At 44.5% G+C, this 22,604-nt stretch overlaps 1 protein-coding gene across 1 annotated transcript in view; it reads left to right on the top strand.

Moving 5' to 3' along the window:
* The window catches only part of LOC107537733 (guanylate cyclase soluble subunit beta-2-like), a 71,400-nt gene extending 50,884 nt beyond the window's left edge, over positions 1-20,516 (top strand). The window contains exons 11-15 of the mRNA XM_087813733.1: positions 410-558; positions 1,098-1,244; positions 4,990-5,144; positions 8,262-8,413; positions 20,239-20,516. Coding sequence (XP_087669859.1) covers positions 410-558; positions 1,098-1,244; positions 4,990-5,144; positions 8,262-8,413; positions 20,239-20,384 — 749 coding nt within the window. The 3' untranslated portion in view covers positions 20,385-20,516. The remainder of the gene's footprint in view (positions 1-409; positions 559-1,097; positions 1,245-4,989; positions 5,145-8,261; positions 8,414-20,238) is intronic.
* Positions 20,517-22,604: the final 2,088 nt, after the last annotated feature.

Below are 22,604 nucleotides of genomic sequence, written 5' to 3'. Positions count from 1 at the left end.
CATGGTGACCAGTTCTACCAGCCCTACCTCTGGGTGTGCTCTAGTTCAGATTCTGCCTTGGCCCAAGGGCTTCTCTTAAGTCCAGTGCCCACTCATCCTATTTCTGACATTCCACAGCACTTTGCCTGTCTTATTGAGTATCTTTTTACTCTTCTGTCTCCTTCTCTTGACTGGGAGCTTCTTAAAAGCAAGGTCTGTGTTTGCATCATGTTACGTGATTTTCCCAGTATGATGACTAGCTCATAGCTGTCAAAACGTCAGTTGGGTGAATGGTGAGTGGTCAGTGGCACCTGGCTCCTTTTCCTCAAGGCATAGTCAGATTTGGTTCACAAGGGGCACTTGAATTCAGGACTCATGGAATTATTATTCTATATCCTTGGCTATTATTAATACCTGGTTTCTGTTGCAGGAGAATTTAAAACCTGCACAATCCTTTTTAGCGATGTGGTGACATTTACAAACATCTGTGCTGCCTGCGAACCTCTCCAAATAGTCAATATGCTTAATTCAATGTACTCCAAGTTTGACAGATTGACCAGTGTCCATGAAGTCTACAAAGTAAGTGTTTGTGTCCTGTGGCATGTGTGTCTTAGGCAGGCAGGTACTTAATGACAGTCCTTCCTCTTCACTGGCCCCGTGTTTGGTATGGATGAGAGCAGGGTGAGGAGGGAAGGCTAAAAAGGGATTGGAGGTATTTTAGAAATTTTTGTTTCTTACGAATACCTCATAATACCAATACTAAGATGCTTTTGAGGGCACACAGTTTGCCCAGAGGGGAGTTCTCCTACTCCTTAAGTTCACTAGCAAATCTAATCCAAAAAGTACGTATTGAATGCACAACATCATACACTTACCCCAGGAGCTTCATCTTCTCTGGGAATTGTTCCCACCAGAAGCAGAAAGGCCTTTGGCTCTCTCTTGGTTGTTTTCTGAGTCATTTTTGTTCCCACCTCCTTCTTCACACTCCTCATACCCCTAGCAAATAATCACCACCTTTAATATGACCCTTCCACCAGCATGTGAAAAATGACAAAAATATCTAGTGATGTGTTTGTTGCATCTAGGGAAACCTCTGAATACCCTCTTTTCCCTTACAGGTGGAAACAATAGGAGATGCTTACATGGTGGTAGGGGGTGTACCAGTGCCTATTGGAAGCCATGCTCAAAGAGTGGCTAATTTTGCCTTGGGGATGAGAATTTCTGCAAAAGAAGTGATGAATCCTGTTACCGGAGAGCCTATCCAGGTAGAGAGCAACTGAGTGTTTTGCTTAACACCAACCATCTCACACAAAAAGTAGAATATCTTTATTAGTCTGCTTAGATGATTCCTGGGTATGTTACAGTACTTCCAATGAATGATTTCTCCCAGATCTTCTCTTCTCTTGCATATGTTACTAAGTAATAGAGATATTAGTCAGGATATTATTGTTCCAACTTCTCTCAAATTTCAGAAGAGGCTTTGGAGCTCAGGATTTTCACATGATTCACTACAAGTTTCTTTGTCCATAGTTTAGGACAGTGCTAAGCACGTCTCCTCGTTTACTTTGTAGGCTTCCATCCATCTTGGAAGCCAGCTCGTTTATAATTCCTACTTTTTTGCTCACACATTTCAACAAGTGGTCAGGTTGACTAAATAGCCAACTTTTCCTGCTTAGAAAAATTGTGTATCCAACTTGCTGTTTGACAGGTCAGAACTCAGGCTGAGGTGTGAAACTGCCTCCAGCCGGCAGGCCAGACATCCTGGTGCCATAAGGTATTCAGAATAGCTTTCCTTCCACCACGCAGCCATTAGCTAGACATCTGCTTTCCTTTCTTTCAGGAAGCTACTCTTGCAGCTTGTTTACTCTATAAAAGTTGGACAATTTTGGAGATGAAAAGTAGGTGTCCCCTTCTGTCTGCTCAGCAGATCCTAACAGCCCTGGGATGGCTTAGAACGGTGTCTCTGCCTTTTAAAATTTAATCACTTCCTTGCTCCAATCAGTCAGATCTTCAAATAGACAACTAAAAATAAAACCAATTATAGGATGGAATATGATTTTTCCAATTAAAGCTCCTATGCAGGAGATTCTGAAAATGTGTTCAGCTCACCCTCACCACAATAATTCCGAAGCTGAGAAATGCTGCAGATCCTGGTTATTGTGTCCACTGTAGTTTTCTAAGTACAAGTTGGCTTTAGGTAATTGTGAGATCATCATGTCCACAATACTTGGCCTGTTGTATGCACACAGATACATCTGTTAAATAAGACCCCCAATATAAAAAATAAAAAAATCAAGATGGGAGGTAATGAGGGAATAGAGATAAGAGATATGTTTCAGTTAAAGGAGTCATGGGTGCTATCAAAGCAAAAATAATTGAAAATATACTGTTGCGTAAATAGTGTGTGTGTGTGTTGCTACAACTGTACGAATAAAATTAAACAATGCATTTCTGGAAACTCTCATGGTGGATTTACCAGGAATAAAACAGGAAAAGATGTTATCAATTCTAAGATAAGAATAGGGGTGAAGTTAGGAGCATCATTAAATATCCACCAGAAATAGCATGCCATGTGGGCTTATTTAAGGCAGTAGGAAAAAGGCTAGAAACGTTTTCTCTCTCAAGATAATTCTGCTGGATTCCTTTCCTTCTTCTTCTTTTTTTTACAAGATAATGAAACAAAGCTAATTCTATGCAAATTCTCAAAAACTTATACTCAATATACTGTTTCTAAAATGTATGTCACCTTTTATGTAATGGATTTATTATTTCATCTTTCCTTTCTAGTTTTTTGCTTGTTTGTTTTTGTCTTTTCTTTACATTTCTTCGGTAGAAGCCAGTCTTTTTTTTAAAAAGTTATCTTTATTGTTGAAAGTATTACAGATGTCTCCCTTTTTTTCCCCATTGACCCCTTCTACCCCACACCCACCCCCCTCCCCAGGCCTTCACCACACTATTGTCTGTGTCCATGGGTTATGCATATATGCATATAAATTCTTGGTTAATCTCTCCCCCCAACCCCCCACCCCCACCTTCCCTCTGAGATTCCTCAGCCTGTTCCATGCTTCTGTGCCTCTGGATCTATTTTGTTCATCGGTTTATTTTTGTACTTTAGATTCTACATGTAAGTGAGATCATGTGATATTTGTCTTTCTCTGCCTGGAAGCCAGTCTTGAGTTGCCCAGTTAGGATCCTCTGACCTACTATTCTGATTAAGTTTCTTCTCAATATTCATGACCAACATCTGGCTTCTAAATGAGAGGCTTTTGGTCTTTTCAATCACTTGCTGATTGGGAGAGATTGCACTGTTACCATAACCACATGAATACTTTAGAATCAATCTTGGCATCCAGTCTTGCATTTCTAATCAAATTTACAATCCACCTTTCAGCTTCTTCTGGAGTCATATTCATTTTATCTCATGCTTCATTTCTATAGTTTTGCAATTAGTACTCTTTGAGATCTTCTATTATTATTATTATAATCTTTATTGATTTCAGAGAGAAGGGAGAGGGAGAGAGAGAGAGAGAGAGAGAGAAACATCAATGATGAGAGAGTCATGGATCAGCTGCCTCCTGCATGCCCCCAACTGGGGATCGAGCTCGCAATCCAAACATGTGCCCTGACTGGGAATCGAACCGCGACCTACTGGATCCTAGGTCGATGCTCAGCTGCTGAGCCATGCCCGGCCAGGCGAGATCTACTATTATTTAATTCATATAACCTTTAATGTACATTTATGGAGGTCATACGATGCATGAGACCGTATTGCTAGGTGCTTTGAAGGATTCAGAGAAATATATGACAGGCTCCTTTTCCTAGAGGAAGTTATAATCATATTTCTGGAGAAAAATCTATCATGAAAACAAAAAGACAAGTAAATTTGGTTAGGATGTAGAAGGCTGCAAGAGACTTCTATTTCCATACTAGAACTTGAAAAAAAACAAACACAAAAAACTTCAGAGAGCAAAGAGATATAAATGAGCTAAATTCTAGAAAGTGACAAGCCCTTTCAAGGAGAAGACACTCATAATTACATTCACCAGTAGTAAAGCAGCAGAAGTAATCCACCAGAGACAAAGGTAAGGAGAAACCAGACTAAATTTTAGTGAATGTTTCACGGCCACACCGGGGCTGAAATGACAGGTTAGAATTCCCTAAATCCTCTTTGATATGTCCTGGCCACAGAGGCTGTACCCAAATACCAACTCTTTCCCATAGGCCTTTACCAAGTACATAGGGTTATTCTGCCAAAGCCTAGGGATAAGGAACCGGAGTTGAGAGAGGTCTCAGTTCCTGACGTATATAAGGCCTTCCCCAAATGTAGGTCAGTGGCCCATGGAAGGGTGGTGTTAGAGTAGAACTAAGAGAAATCCCTCTGAGGTATCTTGGCATTCACCAAGTGCACTACAATGACCCTTTAACGTCTGGAGGCAGAAAGAAATCTCCTCAGGTAGAGAGAGCCATGGTAGGACTGATGAGTAAGGAGACTCCCCAAAATCTCACCGTTGGTCTATAAAGCAGAAAGAGATCTCCAATAATTCGGAAAGCTCATGGTGTGGCTGTACAGCATGAGGAGGTCTCAGAGCCTTGCTGATGCTCAGATCCCAAGCCCTGCTGGGGGGAAAATTCCTATCCAGCCTTTGTAATATTTAAAATCAGCGCTGCATGGAAACTAGCAATATCTCTGGCAAGAGCTCAGGCCCCACTCAGATACAGATTAGTTCATTCAGTCTCCACTCTAGCACACTCACAGCAGAAGGGGTATAAACTTTTCTGAAGGGCAAATATTATCTACTTGCAGAGATTATAGACCTGAACTGGAAAGGGGCCCAATATAATTTTGCGAGGTCTATATTATAGTCTATAATTTATTTTGGATGCTACCTATAGGATATATGCATTTGTCAAAGCACTTAAGATCTGTCTTTTATGTAAAGTATTCCTTAACTTAAAAATAAAAGCAAGAGTATTTGATGGTCTCTTTTCAATAAGGCTCTCTCTATACAGATCAGAGTAGGGATTCATACTGGACCAGTCTTAGCAGGTGTCGTGGGGGACAAGATGCCCCGGTACTGCTTGTTTGGTGACACCGTGAACACAGCTTCTAGGATGGAAAGTCACGGGCTTCCCAACAAAGTACACCTCAGCCCCACAGCCTACAGGTAACCACTCATTTTCTCTTGCTTTCCTTTGTCCCTTCTCCTTCCAGAGCTTACAGAAGGCCTAGCAGCAGTGAGATGGGGTAGTGGAGGAAGCCCATGTTTTCTCTTCTATGCCACACTAACTTACAGAAGACATAGTGTCAGACAATAAATATTGTTGAACCTCTGCTATAAGATAGTTTTTGCTCTCAGGGAACATAAGGTCTAGAAGTATATTTAATGTTACCAAAAAAAAAAAAAAAAAAAAAAAAGTCCCAAAGGCCAAATCCAGTCTGCCACTTTTTTTTTTTTTTTGTAAATAAAGTTTTATTGGAACACAGCCATGCTCTTTTATTTGCACACTGTCTATGGCTGCTTTCATATTACAACAGTAGAGCTGAGTGATCTTTTTTAAAAAAAATATATCTTTATTGATTTCAGAGAGAGGAAGGGAGAGGGAAAGAGAGATAGAAACATCAATGATGAGAGAGTCATTGATTGGCTGCCTCCTGCACATCCTACATTGGGGATTGAGCCTGCAGCCCCCGCATGTGCCCTGACCAGGAATTGAACTGTGAGCTCCTGGATCCAAGGTTAATGCTCAACCGCTGAGCCACATCCTGCTAGGTGAGTTGAGTGATTTTAAGAGACTGTATGGTCTGCAAAGCCAAAAATATTTACTATCTGCTCTTTTACAAAAAGAAGTTTGCTGACTCTCGGTCTAGTGGAAGAAGAAAGAAATATTCACAGATCATTATTTTAAAAGTGTGATAAATGATAAAGATATGCATAAAATGATACTTATGGTTTCTTGAGAACGTACAAGAGGTCACATTCTATCCTAAGTTCTTTTACATAATGTTAGTACATTTACTGTTACAACAACTCTGTGAAGATATACTGTAATTATTATCTATCGATGAAAAAAATCAGGCACAAGAAGGTTAGTAAGTTGCCTCTGGTCACAGGTAGGGTAGGAAGGAGAAGAGCCTGGATACAAGCCAGGGGATCAGGCTTGGAGGGAATTACAGTGTGTGTTCTGGGAGCCTGGGGGAAGGGTGCCTAACCCAGTAAAGAAATTCTTTGTGGAGGAGGAGATTTCTGAGCAGAATCTTGAGCAAGGAGTTCCGGAGTAGGATTTAGCCCAAAATGGGGTATTAGGAGTGAAAAACAAGCAGGATAAACACTAAAATAGGGTCAGTATAGAGAACTATAAACAATTTCATTTGCTGGGCTGAAAATATAAAGCAGAAAGTGGTGAGGATGTGCGCCTGGTTGAGGGGCTAGGGCTTACTCTGTCGGTGAGGAAGAGCCCCTGAGGAGGGTGAGATCCCAGACAATGGCAAGGCCAGCGTCCTATAGGACACGGACCACTCCAAACCAAGTGAGGACAGATATGAGCATCAGGAAATGGGAAGAAGACCTGTTAGGAGTTTGGTTTGAATCAGAACTTTGGCAGTAGGAATTTGGGGGAAAGTAAAGTCAGCTGAATTTGGTAGCTGCTAAACATGTAGAATGAGAAAGAGGGACCTGCCTGGCCTCCACCTTGGGTAGCTAGAACCTGAACCTCACCATCTGAAACAGGACAAGTGAGAAGGAGTCCAGGTCACTGGGGCAGATGACGCGTTCAGGTGTGGAAGTGTTGCATGAGAAGGGATTGTGGGGTATCTTGGTAAAGATGCTATGAAATGGATGAATGAAATTTGAAGTGGAGTTGTTGGCTGAGATCCACACTTGGCCTAAGCAACATATAGGTAGTAATTAAGCCATGAGAGTTGATAAGATCACCTGGGGAAGGATGCAGTGTGAAAAGAACAGTGGTGTCTGCAGAAAGAGGAGCCCATGTATGAGGTGGAAGAAACAGAAAGGAACCAGGGAAGTTCAGGGTGAGAAGCACCCTTGTGTATATTTTTAAGGAAGAGAAATTGAATAAAAATGTCAAATATAGTAACAGGACTGGAAAATATTCACCAGAGGTTAGGGGGACATCTTCAGAAGTTGCGGTAAAATGGTGGGACTAGACACTGGGTTATGGGTGGAGGAATGAAAGGAAGAGAGTATTCTTACAGGATTAAAGCAGGACAGGATCAAGTGAGAAGTTCTTCACTTCTACTTAGGATGAAAGAGACCTTAGCATGCTGGTAGGCCGAGAGGATGCAAGTGGAGAGGGAGCTGAAGATTAGGGGAGAGGAGGCTTGTGGGTCCAGGGCCCAAGGAATTGGGAAGGGAGCATGGGTAGGGTGCCCTTGAGCAAGACACGTCGTCCTCTGAGACTGAGGAAAAGGTGGGTGTGGCAGATGAGAGGAGAAGTTGCTGGGTCCCACCTATAATGGCAAAAATTTCATAGATGAATTGGATCACAAAGTAGGCGGCACAGTCGGATGCTTGAAAATGAGGCGAGAAGGTGCCAGATGAGGGACAGTGAGGAGCATGGCAAATATCCGCAAGTTCCACAGAAGCAGCCAAGGAGAAGGGGGGCTGATGAGTGCTGAGACCTGAGGCAGCCAACCACGAATGGGGAACTTTGCTAGTCTGCACTGTTCCGTGACTCTTCTCCAACATCTCTCCGTAGCCAGTAAATAAATAAACGTTTTAAAGTTCTTCCATAACTCTGTCCCTTTTCATGGTCCCTCTTACCCTCTTCTTGGGTTTCTTGGCAGCCAGAAATCATGGAGAAGCTTGGGTAGTTAGGATGCACATGACACCTTGGAGGCATATTGGGTACTTGGGGAAGAAGGAAAGAAGAAGGCTGATCTCCTAGGAGCCTCCTGTTGCAGAACCATACAGGGGTGGTGCACACACGGGCACAGGGATGTGGTTGTAAGGGTGTGAGGGCTGCAGATATGAGCCCTGTGTTAAAAGGGCAAGAGGTGGTGATCGGCTCACAGCGATTTGGTGGGACCCCTGTGTTCTCCCTCTACCTTTGGCTCCCTTTTCAGAATGTCTGAACTCATACCTCCCTCCTCTCCCCACCTGCCTCTTTGCCCCCTTCAGCAGGCCCTCCTGATGTCCTAGAGTCTCATTCCTCCTCCATTGTGTGCCTTGCACCTCTCTCATTACCTGTCCCATTGTAGCCAACTCTCAAGTTATAGACCTGTGATCTTTGATATCTGGTGCATTTATTTTCCCTCTGTGCAGAGCCCTGGAAAATCAAGGGTTTGAAATAATTGAGAGGGGTGAAATCCAAGTGAAAGGAAAAGGCAAAATGACCACATACTTTCTGATCCAGAATTTGAACGCCTCAGAGGATGAGATCATGGGGAGACCTCAAACTCTGTTTGATCACAAATGTAAGCCAAGAAGAGAAGCCTCACTGTGAGTGTTGAATATTTTTCCCACTGACGATGTTGGATACGTTTAGTGTGGTCCTTCGGTTTGCAGGGTCAGCGTGGGTATCATCCCCCCCCACAGCCAAGCTGCTACCTTCTGTTCAGTAACAGCTCCAGAGAATCAGTGCGACCATTTTGTCCTGAACACCCTTCTCTTGCATCCTGGATGTTATGTTGCATCCTTGAGCTGGGCTGATGGACAGTCTAAGGGTCTCTTATGCATTTGTTTTCAAGGTTCTTCCCTAACCTAGAAATGGGCTTTTCCCAGCAGCCTCTCATGCAGCTGGGGATGGCTCCAGAGTCTCCCTCTGCTCCCCAGCCTCAGAGGATCCAGAACAGGCTTTCCTCACACACTGGAACCTTCCACCTTCCTCACTTTCTGCTGGCTTCCAAACCTGGGAAGAAGGAGCTGTGACTCACCCAGCTCCAGGAATGACAAAAGAATGAGTTTAGGTTAAAACCACCCAGTGCTAAGCTGGACCAGGGATCACTGTTTGGCATCTTGTGCTAAAAAAAAAAAAAAAAAAAGCAAAAAAAAAAAAGCAGCATATAGAACTCAACAAGGAGGTCTCCAGCAGCTGTGAGGTGGATCCCATCCATCCCACCCTGTCAGGGCCCCTTAACAACAACCCTGGTTAATGCTGAGAAATGCTGACCAGAAGGGAAACCCAGTAGCAGGAGGCAGACCACTGTGAACCTCTGAACCAAATGGGATACGAAATGGATTCATTTGGACAGAAGCTAATCTTAGCTGCTCCAGGGTCCTGCAAAGAAAAATTTCTAAATCCAGAGCTTTCTCGTTTACATGGCTAATATATGCAGATGTCTCTTTGGGACATGAAATATGGCTACTATTTTTATAATTGGGGCTATATCAACAAACTTACGGGTATTTGGAGAAGTTTTAAAATTGTTTTCGTAGTACTTTTATTCTAATACCAATTCACCTTAGCGTCCCTGTGAGCTGTGATAGGTTTTGGACACTTTTATACTGATGGAGGCATTAAACTAAAACTTTACTGATGGAGACACTAAACTAAACTAGTTTAGAAAGATCTAAACTAAAAACTATAGATAACTGGCTAATAAAACCCAGGAGCCACCCTCATGGGAGTTTTTGGTCCCTGAATTTCTAGGCTCTGGGCGCCTTGCCTACCAACACTGCCCCCTCCCTTTCACCATATCTTCCCCCAGCACAAAGGGTTGCTAGAAAGGGATAAACAATCATTTTTTCTCTTTTTTTCTTTGTTGTCAGAAATAGACAAAGTAAAGGGGGTGGGGGTTTCTTGCCACCTGCTTGTGGGAGAGAGGAAGACAGAGCTGAAGGCTTTAGCACGGGATGGCAGAATCTTGCTGGGAAGATATGCCTAGCTCAGACCTGATACTGCTTTCTCCCATTCCCACGCAGGGGTTCCCAAACTTTCCAGTTTGAAAAACAGGATTGTAGAACATGGTCTGGGTCAGTAGAATCTAACCCGCTTTCAGTTCTGAGCTGGGAAAACAAAACAAAACAAAAATAACCAAGTAGGAAATTTGTAATGGTGCCCCAACTGAAGAGCTCAGTGTGCACCCTGGGAAACGAGAGGGAGAAAGGGGTGCAGAGAGGGAGAGGCAGCCCCACCGGGCTCTAAATAGTGTCTGTGCAAACTGGGAAAAGGCACCCTTTGAGAGTAAATAGCCCTCAGGTATGCCTTGTAACAGAGCGTCACCCCTTCCTCTGGGCTGGCGCCAGTCTCCACCCGGCCTGACCCCCTTGGCCAGTATCTCCAAAGAGAAACGGCACAACCCTGTGTGTGGAACCCAGAGTGGGGGGCGGCGCCTATTCCTTTTTGTGCTTCTGCGCGTTGCCCTCGCCCCCTTCCTCATCAGCCTAGGACTTCCTGCCCTGAGCCTCCGCTGCCAGGCCCCGGGGCAGGGGGTGCCTGCCCCTCCGTGCCCCCCATCCCCGCGGAGCGCAGCCCGGAGGCTCCGCAGGAGCAGGAGGGCCAGGATCCCTCAGGGGAGGCCTGTGCTGACGCTGCTTCCTAAGTGTCTCGGAGGCCCCAGAATGTGACCCCACTAACCTCTGGGGTGGAGACCCTCAGAGCCAGCCATGGCGGAGGGGACAGGAAACACTGATATGCACACTAACGCTCTTCCCCACGGGCCTCTCCCCTCAGGTGAGCTCCCGCCGGGACACACACTGGCTTTGCAGGGGACTGGGGGAGGCGTGCGGGGGGACCAAGAGGATGAACTTGAAGAGATCTGCGTGTGCCCCCAGCGCTGAGAGTTAGTGGTGGGCCGCGGCGTGTCGCGGCAGGGGCCTCAGCGGGGCCCTCCCGGGTCCTCAGGGCGGGCGCCGCCCCCTCGGCGCCTCTTCACCGGCTCGAGGATGCCCGCGAGGGGCAGCGGCGGGAAGGCCGGCGGGCGGCGAGCTCTTCCTCAGGCCCTGCCTTCCCGCTGCTGCCCTCAGAAGCGGGCGTGTCTGCTCATCCTCCTTCCAGGGCGCGTTAAACCCGTGAGGCTCCTGCGCCTCCGAGCAGGACGTTTCCGGGGCTCCCGCCTGCGCAGCCCTCACGCGGGCACCCAGGCGACGCAGGGGCCGCGGGCGCAGAGGCACAGCCCGGGAGTCCGCGAGCACATGCGCGCTCACCTTTCCCTCTCCTCACGCTTTTTGGCAGAAGCAAGTGCTCAAGAAAGTCAAGACAGCAGAGCTGTTGCTGTCATGAGGTACGCGGACAGCCGGCAGCTGCCCCCCCAGGGTGACACCGCAGACGGTGAGTACCTCGGAGCAGGGGCACCGGCCCAGGGCTGTGTGGCATGCGAAGGGAGTCCTGGATTCCGGGGTGTGGCTCATGGGATGGGAAAGAGCCAGAAAGTCACAGCTCCGGTGGAGCTTGGGGCCCTGGGCAGGAGGCCTCCGACTGGCTGCCCGCTGTATTTTGAATACTTTTTTTAATGTTCTCCCAACCCGCTCACCTCCCCACCCCAACTGTCCCAGGGAGGCCCTTCTGAGTGTCTCTAATACTAGGGAAAACTTGTTAGTCTCCACATGCCCCCCAGCCAGAGTTACTCCGGACACTGCCCTCCCTGTAGGCCTCCTAGAAGCGCCTCCCCACTGCGCCCATCATGGGGCGCTTCACAGAGAGCTCAGAGCCCTGGCACTACCGCAGTGTTGCCTCTGCTCTGCCCTTGAAGGTGGGAGGGATGGGAAGTTTCTCTGTTTGACTGCCCGTGAGCCACTCAGCTCCCTCAAGAGCTTTTCTCAGGAAGAGCTGGGTTTTGAGGATGGGTCACAAAGGAGCAACGAAGGACCAGAGATGGGCCTGCAGAATGCGTCACTGTAGCAACAGCACCCCTGCACCTATCCTTTCTGGTTTTGTGCAGCCCCGGCCGCCCTCTCCTTTCATGGAATCCCCATCTCAAGTGACTCAAATAGAGTTAACCTTTTGAGACAAGGCAGCAGTGTGTGTCTGTTACAGAGTACAACATCCCAGGGATTTTAAAAAAACCATCCGTGGTCACTGAGAAAGCCTCAGAAGTCAATGGGATAATTCATGGGAAGAGTTAGGACAGTTTAACAATTCATATAAAGAGTTAGCAATTGTTATTTTTAGTAGGCAATATCTCTTAGATTGAGTGTCACTTGAGCCCTTGGCATTGGGCATTGCCTAGATGCCTGAAGACTTCTCTCCAGCTTGACCCCAGAGTCTGAGGTTAGGAAGTGATCAGCACCCTTCTGTTCAATTCTGGTGAGAGAAGACCGAGCACAACGTCCCTCATTCTGATCTGGAGTCAGGTAGAATCTTGGATTCTGGGAAGTGAGAAGCTCAAGTGGACTTTCTGCCATTACCCGGAGGCATTCTCCTCCTCTCCTACTCCTTCCCTTCCTACAGTTGCATGTTTCTGAGAATGTTCAGTCCTCACATAGTAATCCAGTGCTGTTACAGTATGGAAATGCAACGTTTGTGGATTTAAAAAACTGTTTGTGCTCCACAAATACAGAGAGTTGAGGCAAGGCACTATTGTGGGGTGAGATGTTCCTTGAACTAGACACATAGCTTGAGTTTAAAAAAAAAATTAAATTAAATTAAATTTAAAAATATATATATATATTAAATATATCTTTATTGATTTCAGAGAGAGGAAAGGAGAGGGAGAGAGAGAGATAGAAACATCAATGATGAGAGAGTCATTGATCGGTTGCCTCCTGCATTTCCCCAACTGGGGGTCGAGCCCACAACCCAGGCATGTGCCCTGACCAGGAATCGAACCTGATTGCCTGGATCCTAGGTCAATGCTCAACCGCTGAGCCACGCCTGGCCAGGCAGCTTGCATTTTAGTAGAGGGAGACAGACAACATGTAACAAAATAAATGAGATCATTTTAAGTAGTGATAAATGTTAAGAACATAAAACTGAGTAATGGAGAAGAGGGCCAATGAAGTCTTCTCTGAGGGAGCAGCATTTAAGCTGAAAGGCGCATGAAGGAAAAGAGCCAGGCATGTGGCTATCTGGCTAGGGGCTTTCAGGTTGCACCATGCTCCAAGGCAGATACAAGCTTGGCAAGTTCAGAGGAGCATAAGGTGGCCAGTGTATCTCGAGAGGCATGGAGCAGGAAGGGGCCAGTAGGGGATGTAGTCAGAGAGGTGGGCAGGAGCCTTGGACAATGTGGCCTTGAGCTTTCTTAGCCATACACAAAAAGTATGAACATGAAATCTAGGGCAAGCTGCGGGACCTCCATGGGGACATTCAAAGGAAGAAGGTCTCTGCCAATTGTATTCCTAAATGGCTATTCCATAAACATCTCAGAAGGGGAGGTCTAAGGACTCCTTATGCTCCATGATGGTGAACGAATCCATTTATCAGACTTCTGCTACATGGGGATCCCTCCACAGGGGAAACCAACAAGGTTGGACAAGGCTGGGCATCTTACTTAGAGGTAGGGGACATACATTTCTCACCTGGGACTTTGATTCAGAACCTCTTTAACTGTTGCTTTCCTGAACAAAAATCAATACCAACAACTAGAGAAACTGAGGTTACCTGTTTGCTGGGGGGAAACTGGAAAGGTGGAGAACTGGCATTTGTTGGGTAACTACTTTGTGCTGGGTATTTTACCCACATTATTTCATTTGATACATCAGTCCCATGACTATTCCCATAGCACAGGTAAGAAACTCATAAATGTTATATAATTAGAAGCTCATAAATGTTATATAATTTATGTAACATCCCACAACTAGTAAATGGAAGAAATAAGACTTGATCTTCAAGTTTGTTTGTCTCCCTGGTGTGGGAAGCAGGCTCTGCCCTGCCTCACTCCCATGAGGACTCTCGCTCCTTGAAAACGTCTCAGGGCCTTGGCAGCTCAGGCAGCTGCAGTGGTGGCAGGAAGCACACACATGGACCCCTCTCTGAGGGCCAGCTGAGATGGGATGCTCACACCTTCCTTCAGCTTTCTTTAAAGTGGAGGTTTCATTGACCATCTAAGGCCAGCCCATCAGCTGGGGCAATAGGACAAGCTTCAGTGAGACCCAGGCCTGCAGGCTGCACCCAGGATCTCATTTGCACTTCAATGGCACACTTTTCTTTCACTGCACTTTGTATTTGGGTGTTAGATGTCTCAGTGGAGAGACTCCCCAGTGCAATTAAATGAGAGTATTGAGCCAGGGTGAAATCAGTGTGTTGACTCAGATATTTAAGCCACCATCTTTCAGTACTGACTAAAAAATTGGCCTTCCAGCTGTCCCTGCTGGCAGGCTCTACTGGCATCTGTCAGACCCCTGTTAGTGTGTTTTTCAAATTTCAACTTGCTTCAACTTGTCTCCTAACTTTTCCCCCAATTATTATAATAATGGGTTCCAGGCTGACCTTCATACAGCACTTAGGCAAGTAGCCCTGGCCCCTCTCCGTTGGTGACCCTTATAGATCATGGGCTGGGGGAGTCTACTTGCTGGGTTTACAGCAGGTTATGTCAATTGGAGGACTTCTTACACCAACTTCTAATTGTTCCTCTGGATAACATTAATGGTGAGGGTCTCTCTCCTGACTGAGTTTAGGGTTTAGCGGTCTGCCTGCTGGGGGAAGGGGGATTGCCAATCCCTCCAAATCTGACTATTTTCCCAACAGGAAGAACTTTCCCACTATTTGCAATCCCCCTGATGGATGATTCTTGGATGTGTTTGTGGTCACTTATTGCCAGGTCCTTGCCCCTCACTTTGCAGAGTCTTGACAATGCAAGAGCTTTTCCCAGACATGTCCAATGACCTGGGTCCAGCTGGCTTGGAGCCAGGTTTAGGAGCCTGGGCCCCTATTCTCAGCTTTTCAACAGCCTTTTGAGGCCTTTATAAGTGTGGCTGTTAACTCCTTCTGACCTTTTCTACTTGGGGCTGATGAATGGCATAGCTGTTTTTAACCTCAGTCTTTCTAGGAGTTGAGTTGTTAACACAGCAATGTTCTATAGATGGAAGACTGCTTCATTTCTCTCATTCTGCAAGCTGAGGTCATAGAGTGTCTGCTTTCTGGGATAGCTTTGAGGACTGGAGGGGATATTTTTCATCTGAAAACTGTAAAGTGCTGAAGTCATGTCAGGTATGACAACCGCTTAATCACTATTGTTGAGAATTCATTCACTTAACAAATCCATGGGTTTTGGCATAAAACTGTAAGAGGTATTACAAGGGTTTAAAATAATAACAATGAGCCCTGGCTGGGTGGCTCGGTTGGAGCATCATTCTGTACACCAAAAGTTGCTGGTTCAATTCCCAATCAGGGCACATACCTAGGTTTTGGGTTTGATCCCTAGTCAGTGTGCATTTTGGGAGGCAACTGAATGATGTTTCTCTCTCACATGGGTGTTTCTCTCTCTCTCTTTCTCCCTCCCTCTCTCTCTAAAAATCAATAATAAAAAACAACAACCATACCGTCGGGTGAGGATTAAAAAAAGTGAGAATGATCTGCTGCATACACAGGGCTTTAGATCAGCAGGCAGAAGGCGATCCACATGGAAGTCAGGACTTCAGCCTAGTGCAAGGTGCTACAGGGCCAACAGAGAGCATAGGTGATGCTGGATACACCCTGAGGACTTGGAAAACCTTTAGGAGAAGGTGTGGGTGATGGCAGGAATGGCCACAGCAAGCATGTAGCCTCTCTGATCTCTGGAGAATACAGGGGCTTCTAGATGCTGGAGAACTAGTCCTCCAGGGTGTGGCCTCTTTGCCTGTGGGTAGAAGTAGGAGGCAAGGGAGTGGGTGATTCTAGAATGACAACCTCTCCTAAAACCTGGGGAATCCATTGCACCCTTTTTATTATGAGGATAAAATTTTCCCACTGGTGGAGTTTTCCTCCAAAAATATCACTTCTAGAATTCATAGCTCCTTTCTCTGTTCATACCTCCTGTATGGTCAACCTGTTCTTTCCCCAGAGCAGGAGGATGTATTGTAAAATTAACCCAGATGGAACCAAGTGGAAGGAGAGAAAGTGCTCTGCACACGTGGAGACCAAACAGAATAAGGGCCGGGGGTGGGGGGAGGGACAGGCTGAGAGGTACAGAAGGACAAGATGCCCAGCCACAGGCCCTTTGCTGGGAATTACTGGGAGAGGTGAGCTTAGACAACTGAGATGACTCAACTGAAGATCTGACTTCAGGCTCAAGCCAACACTCCCACCCCAACCCCAGTAATGGAGAGTCACATTGAAACCAAAAGGTGGTTTCCCATCTTTTATTCTCTCTAGGAGGTTAGAAAGAGGTGCAGAAATGCATAAGAAATTGTTTTAATTGCAAATGTAAGAATCCCTTATTGTAACTCCAAGTCATATACTTTATGACTCACACAGCCCTGCTTGTAACAACTAGGCAATGACCCAAATACCACCTACATTCCTCAAGGTAACAGCATTTCCTAAAATGGCACATTGCTTTCACTCCTGCATCTCAGCACCTGCACCCAAAGCTCACATCAGAGAACATGACTCATGTGATTGTTGTTTTCCAAAGAGAAAAGTATTTCTTCTGCAATCATTCTTTTAATTTAATCATTTTAATCTATATTGAAATGGGTTTCTAAGGTGCTTTTAATTCTTTACTGGGCTGTGTTGGTTTGTTCAACTAAAGAGGACTTATCTGTTCATTCATTTACATTATAGAAGGAATATTTAAATATTATTATTTTTTTAAACCAGAAAGTACAGATAAACCAAAAGAAGACAACAAAAGCATCTGTAATTCCATCACCCAGAAAGACTACTATCAAAATTTTGTTGCTTATCTTCCCGGACTTGTATGTGTGACAGTGCCTGTGTATGCGTATACACATATACTTTTTCTCACAAAACTGGGATTTTTATACATACAGTGTTTTGTAACTTGGCAGGTCATGACTTTCTTTCTTTTGAACATTTAAACACATTTCAAAACAGAGGAGGGAAATTTTAAAGAGACATATGTGCTTCACATGGTACACTCATTTTCCATGCGACTTGTGCTGTCACATACCAAAAGCCACATTGACATTGTAACCAATGAAATCCAATTATCCTGTACTTCTACACATTTATAACACACTTGCAATGACCCTGCTAATCTGTGAGTCCTGATGTCTCCTCTGAATTTTCCAAGAAAGGTTACTGTCATTCAATTTAGCTTTTGTTTTTAGATTATTCCAGGTGTCTAGATATTAGTAACGTATGACAATGTACATTTCAATTCTCAATGAATCATAAAACTTAATTAACCAGAATGCTACATTCCACAATGTGCACAATACTGAGCATTTACTGTAGGAAAATGGTGGCACTAATAGGCAGTCCTAGAGGGTTGGTCTTATGAGAGCCAATGAGGATGCATGAGAATTCACCTCAAGTAAATAAGGAAATTCTTCCACCATCTGAACTGTGAAGTTGGGTTGGAGTTAAAATGTCAAATATATTCGTGTAGAAATTTTAAGAGAGTCTTACAAATCTGGGCTGACCAAGTCTTGTTTGAATTGTCAGGTGGCATCGACTGACATTGAAAGAGTGACACTTGGCCTGTCCAGCTTTCAATATGCCATCTCAGTCCTCTCCCCACACAAAGCTGCCTCATCATCTTTTTTTCCCCGTTAATCAGGAAAATTTTCCTCAAGGAGTGAAAAGGGAAAGAGGAAAATTAGTTTAATAGAAATTCATGAAAAACAGGAGTAGAAATGGAGAAGGAGGACCACAGATAAGCAAGAAAATGAAAAATGGCCAGGTTAGGAGAGAGAAAAGTGTGCTGTGGAGGTGAGAGGAATGAATCAGCAACGAAAAGCTAAGTGGAAAAGTTTCTGAGAAGGGAAATTAGAAGGAAAAAAGACATAAAGTGTTGACTAAGGAGAGACTAAGAGATATGAGAAATATTAGTTTCTAGTGTTGAGTTTACTTATAGAATTCTTTGTGGATGGGTTAAACCAGAAAATAGATTATTCATCTTGGTTACAAAGCAATAATGGTGCTGTTTGGCAGCATGCACATGTCATAATCAGACCCTGAGTGCTGATAGGGGAAGGCAAAGTTTTCCTTTGCTATATTTCCTCCTTTTTTTTTTCTTAAATAAGAACTCCAACCCCTTCTGGTTGTTTTTATATTCATTAGGGTAACCCCCACATTTGGTAAAATTACAAAGACACAAAACAAATACTTTCTCTGATCAAGGTATTATTTTGTGGCTATTTTCTCTCATAGGTCCTTTTAACATTTCTGTGAGTTGAGTGGGAGATAGATGTATTACTTAGTCTCCTTTTACACCTGGAGAAACTGAGGCACAGAAAGATGTTAGATGGAGTACCCGTGAGCATTTATAGACCTGGAGGCAGACAGCCATATCTTCTCAAAAGAAAAAAATTACATTTCTATCTGTAATCAACTCTTTTTTCCTTTATTTGCAATGGTACCAAAACTGATCTCAAACTTTTCAACCATTCTTTCCTTATCATTTATCCTACCTGTTTCCATTTTTGAAAAATTTAATTCCTTTTAAAATTATAATACTGCTTACATCGCAAAGAAAAACAGTACTGTAATAAACTATGTAATTCCAAATGAAAGGAATAGTGTTTGAAGTAATAAAACTAGTAGAGAATTAGCAAAAAGCAAAAACAAAACCCCGTATCTGAATAATTAACAATTTACAAACATATTGCTGAACATGATTCCGTCTTTGGGGGACAGGGGTGTGAGGAAGATGTGGTATAGTGAATGTGTAGCTAAGGACATTCCCACTTAACCATTTCTAATTTGGTCATACCCTATAAAAATGTCACACTTGAAGGTTTTTGTGAACTTTGATTCCTTCTCAGATTAGCCTCAATTTATGCATGTGCTACGCACTCCATATGAATTATTATCTGGAGTTGCACAAGTGACATAGTTCTAGGTGTCCCAGGAACTCCCTCCTTCTTTTCTAGAGGGTCCTCTCCCAAATATTCACCTCACCCTGGCCCTGAGATTGGAAAGAGACTGGGGAGAGGTCCAGTGGCCCCAATTTTTCTACATGTATATCATTACTTATGTTCATTAGTGACTAGTACATTAGCACATTGAGCTTTGTCTCAGTCTAATTGTGGTGAAAACTACCCATTTATTTTCAATCTTAAGACAAAGTTAATCACTGACCCAGGTTCAGGAAGATGCTTGAGGTGCTAACAGCCCCTAATGGTGAAAGAAGTCATTCATTCATTTGGGAACAGAAGGCTAAAGATAGAAGCCCTTCCTGCATTTCCTGATTTCTAGGACACTAGAACCTCAAATGTAGTACATAAACATCTCTGAACTTGAATGTCTCTAGAATATTAATTTAGTGTAAAAAGAAAAAAAAATAGAAGTGGGAATGATATATGACTTTCAAATCTTAGATGCTGACCTTTCCAAATGAAACTGCAGGGAGAGCAGGAGGTGGAGACAGCGTCTTCCATCCAGGCCTGTTTCCATTCCTTCTCTGAGTCCGGCTCCCTCCCTGTTGCTGTGGCTCACAGACCAGGGGTGGTGCTTTTCCAGTGCTTTCCCCCTGGTCTCCAGACTTAGAAATAAGAATAGGCATCTTTGAGTCTGTACTCTACCTGGGACACTATGTAATCACTTTATATAAATCATCTAATTTTATTATCACAATGACCCTGGGAAGCAGGTGTAATCGTTATTTTCCCACTTTTCAGATGAGGATAAATGAGGCCCAGAGATGGTAATAAGGAGCAGTGGCCATGCTGGGTATGAGCCTCAGCCTTTGTGCTGTTGATGCTCAGACCTTAGTCGCAAGGCAGCAAGTCTGGAGGCTTGGTGCTCTTATGTGAGTTATGCACAGGTAAAGATTTAATATGTGCCCGGCCAGCGTGGCTCAGCTGATCATCCACCTAGGATCCAGAAGGTCGCTGTTCGATTCCTGGTCAGGGCACATGCCCAGGTTTTGGGCTCCATCCCCAGCTGGGGATATGCAGGAGGCAGCCAATCAATGACTCTCTCTCATCATTGATGTTTCTATCTCTCTTTCCCTCTCCCTTCCTCCCTCTGAAATCAACATAATATATTAAAAAAAAAAAAAAAAAGATTTAGTATGCGACCAACAAGATGTCACAGTGTGGGGTCAAAAAAATAATGTAGCAACACGGCTGAGGTCTGTATGCACCTTTTTGGCCTGGGCTGTGAAGATGAGCTCCTGCCTGGGGGGCGGGGGGTGGAAAGAAAGCCCATAGTGCTCACACTGTGTTTTCTGGGGCATGGCTCAGACAGAAAACCCTTACTACAGAGGCCAGTCTGAGGCTTGACTCATTCGCTCACCCTTCTATCTTGTTTCAGATTCTGAAGAATTCAAGCCTGAAGGGACTCCAGGGTCTGGACAGGACTCTGCAGAGGCAGCTGGCAGAGAACGGTCTTCAGATCAGACAGAGACACATCCCTTTGTTAGTGACACTTTGCCCTCTGGCTTCTGTGCTCTATTGTAACAGAGAGAAAGGGAACCCCTTGACTTAATTTTTCCCTTATCTCAGTTTTATGGTAACAAAGTAAAGTAACTTCATTTTTCAGCTCAAAACTTCTTCAGCTGCATCTCTTCCTCACTGTCCCTTTGAGAATAAAAGTCTACAAATGAAACACAATCCTGACAAGTTTGGAAAATGTGCTTTTACAGTCTCAGTTCAAAGCCAGTCCCTATACTTTGAGACTTTGGGTCTCGATTCTCATAGATCACAAGTTTGGCTGTGGGGCCCCTTCTGTATTCTTCGAACAGGAGTGAATGCCTTTCATGTTCCCATCACTGTGGCTCCACTGAATCTCTGCCTCTGAGCAAAAGCCCCAGTGGCCACCTTCAGAAGATGCCCTGACCTCGGGGCTTGGAGCTCATATGCAGTGTCTTGTTTTAAATGATGATGGGATTATGGGGAGGGGAGGGAAGACCCAGACCCACAGTTTATAAATCACCCCATAACACAGACGGGATGTGAAAGACACTCAGCCAGGGCTTGTGAAAGGAAATAATTTTCATTCTCAGCCTTGGAAATTACATGAAGCAATAGAACAAAAACTGCATTCCCCAGAGATTTGCTGAAAGTAAAATGGAAGGGAAAATGTGAAAATCACAGGAAGGGCAGAGTTAGGAGAGACAGGGAATCAAGGCAGAGTGCAGCCAGACTCCCAGGGCCCTTGGCAGGCTGCCTTCATGGCACAGAAAGCTCTGCACTGCTTCCCGCTGCAGGTGTGGAAACCCCTGCAATGGAGAGGGTTGGAAATGTTCTTGAGGCGTGCAGAACTAGAAGGATGAAACAAGGAATTCAGCTCTGTCACCTTTCCTTCACCTCCTGCCTCTAGGATTGGCTGGGGACAGAGTCAGGTCCTGTCCAATCCCTCCTAGGTAGTGCTGAAAGTTAATGCCCCTGGGGACAAGTAAGGTCCTAGCAAGCATGAATCACAAAATTTTGTGTGCCCCTAAGATTTTCTTTAGGTAAAAACAAAAATAATACTTATTTTTTCACTGATACTAAGTACAGATGCATATTCCATAGACCACTCTTCTGGAAATAGGCAGGTCTGCAGGTCTACAGCAACCAGGATTAGGCTGAGCGCAAAGCGCAGAGTCAAGAGATGTGGTTCTTGTTCAGACTGCACTGCCCGATGGTTTGGTATCTCAGTTTCACCAGCTATAAAATGGGTTAGTAGCAGCTGCCCTATGTACTTCACAGGTGTGGTTTTTTTGTTTTGTTTTTTCTGTTTTGTTTTTTTGTTTTTTTGTGAGGATTCATTAAAATACAAAAGCCCAAAGATTAATGTGATGCAATAATAGTAACTACTAACATTTATTGACCATCAGCCACATGCTAGGCACTAGCATGTTACACATTATTTTTGTTCCTGGCAACAACTTGGTTTAATAAAACAGCTCTTCCAGATACTTGACAGATGAGGAAACAGAAACTCAGGGAGATTCAGTGGCCTGAGATCATGCCACTGGTATTGGTAAGTAGTTTAAGCAGGACATGTGCTGTTTATGCTATTGCAGCATCAAAAAAGGCAGGATTGCCTGGAGATATGGACCCTGAACCTGAAGCCAGGTGGAACCAGGTTTGAATCCTGGCTTTACCATTTACCAGATACGTGAGTTTGGAAAAAATGCTTAACATCTCTGTGCCTCAGTGTCCCCTTTGTAACATGGGGAATGATCAGTGGACCCACCTTATAGGGGTGTCATGAGGATTACATGAAATACACACAGAACTTAGAAGAGATACCCACACTTAGCCAGTAATTTTTGTTTTTTTAAATGCTTCTATTAAGTGGTCTCCCTGCTAAAGTAGGGACAAGAAAAGATGACCCCATTCACGATTCTTGTTCTTTCCCTGTATACTTTCCTTCAAAATCCTTCAGCTTAGTTGTAAGCAAGAACCTACCTCAAGACTATGAACTCTGTTAAGCGGTAGCATTGCCCAAGAGATGAAGAGCAAAGCAGTTGTTTGGTGGAGTGGCAGCTTTTTATTTTGTTTTTGGAAGGAGAAGAGCAGGAACTTAGGGCCTCGGCTCCCAGCTGGCAGCTATACCTAAGATTGCCAGAACTTGTGAAGCAGGTGCGCTAGCCCTGGTTGAAAATGGAGAGGATTTTGTTCAATGTTTATTATGATTGAAATAATCATTTCCCACTATAAACAAATGACTACATCCTGCATTTGGTATCC

The sequence above is a fragment of the Miniopterus natalensis genome, chromosome 2, assembly GCF_054644295.1.
Source record: "Miniopterus natalensis isolate mMinNat1 chromosome 2, mMinNat1.hap1, whole genome shotgun sequence".
NCBI classification, from domain to species: domain Eukaryota; kingdom Metazoa; phylum Chordata; class Mammalia; order Chiroptera; family Miniopteridae; genus Miniopterus; species Miniopterus natalensis.
This window is presented reverse-complemented; position numbering and strand designations above follow the sequence as displayed.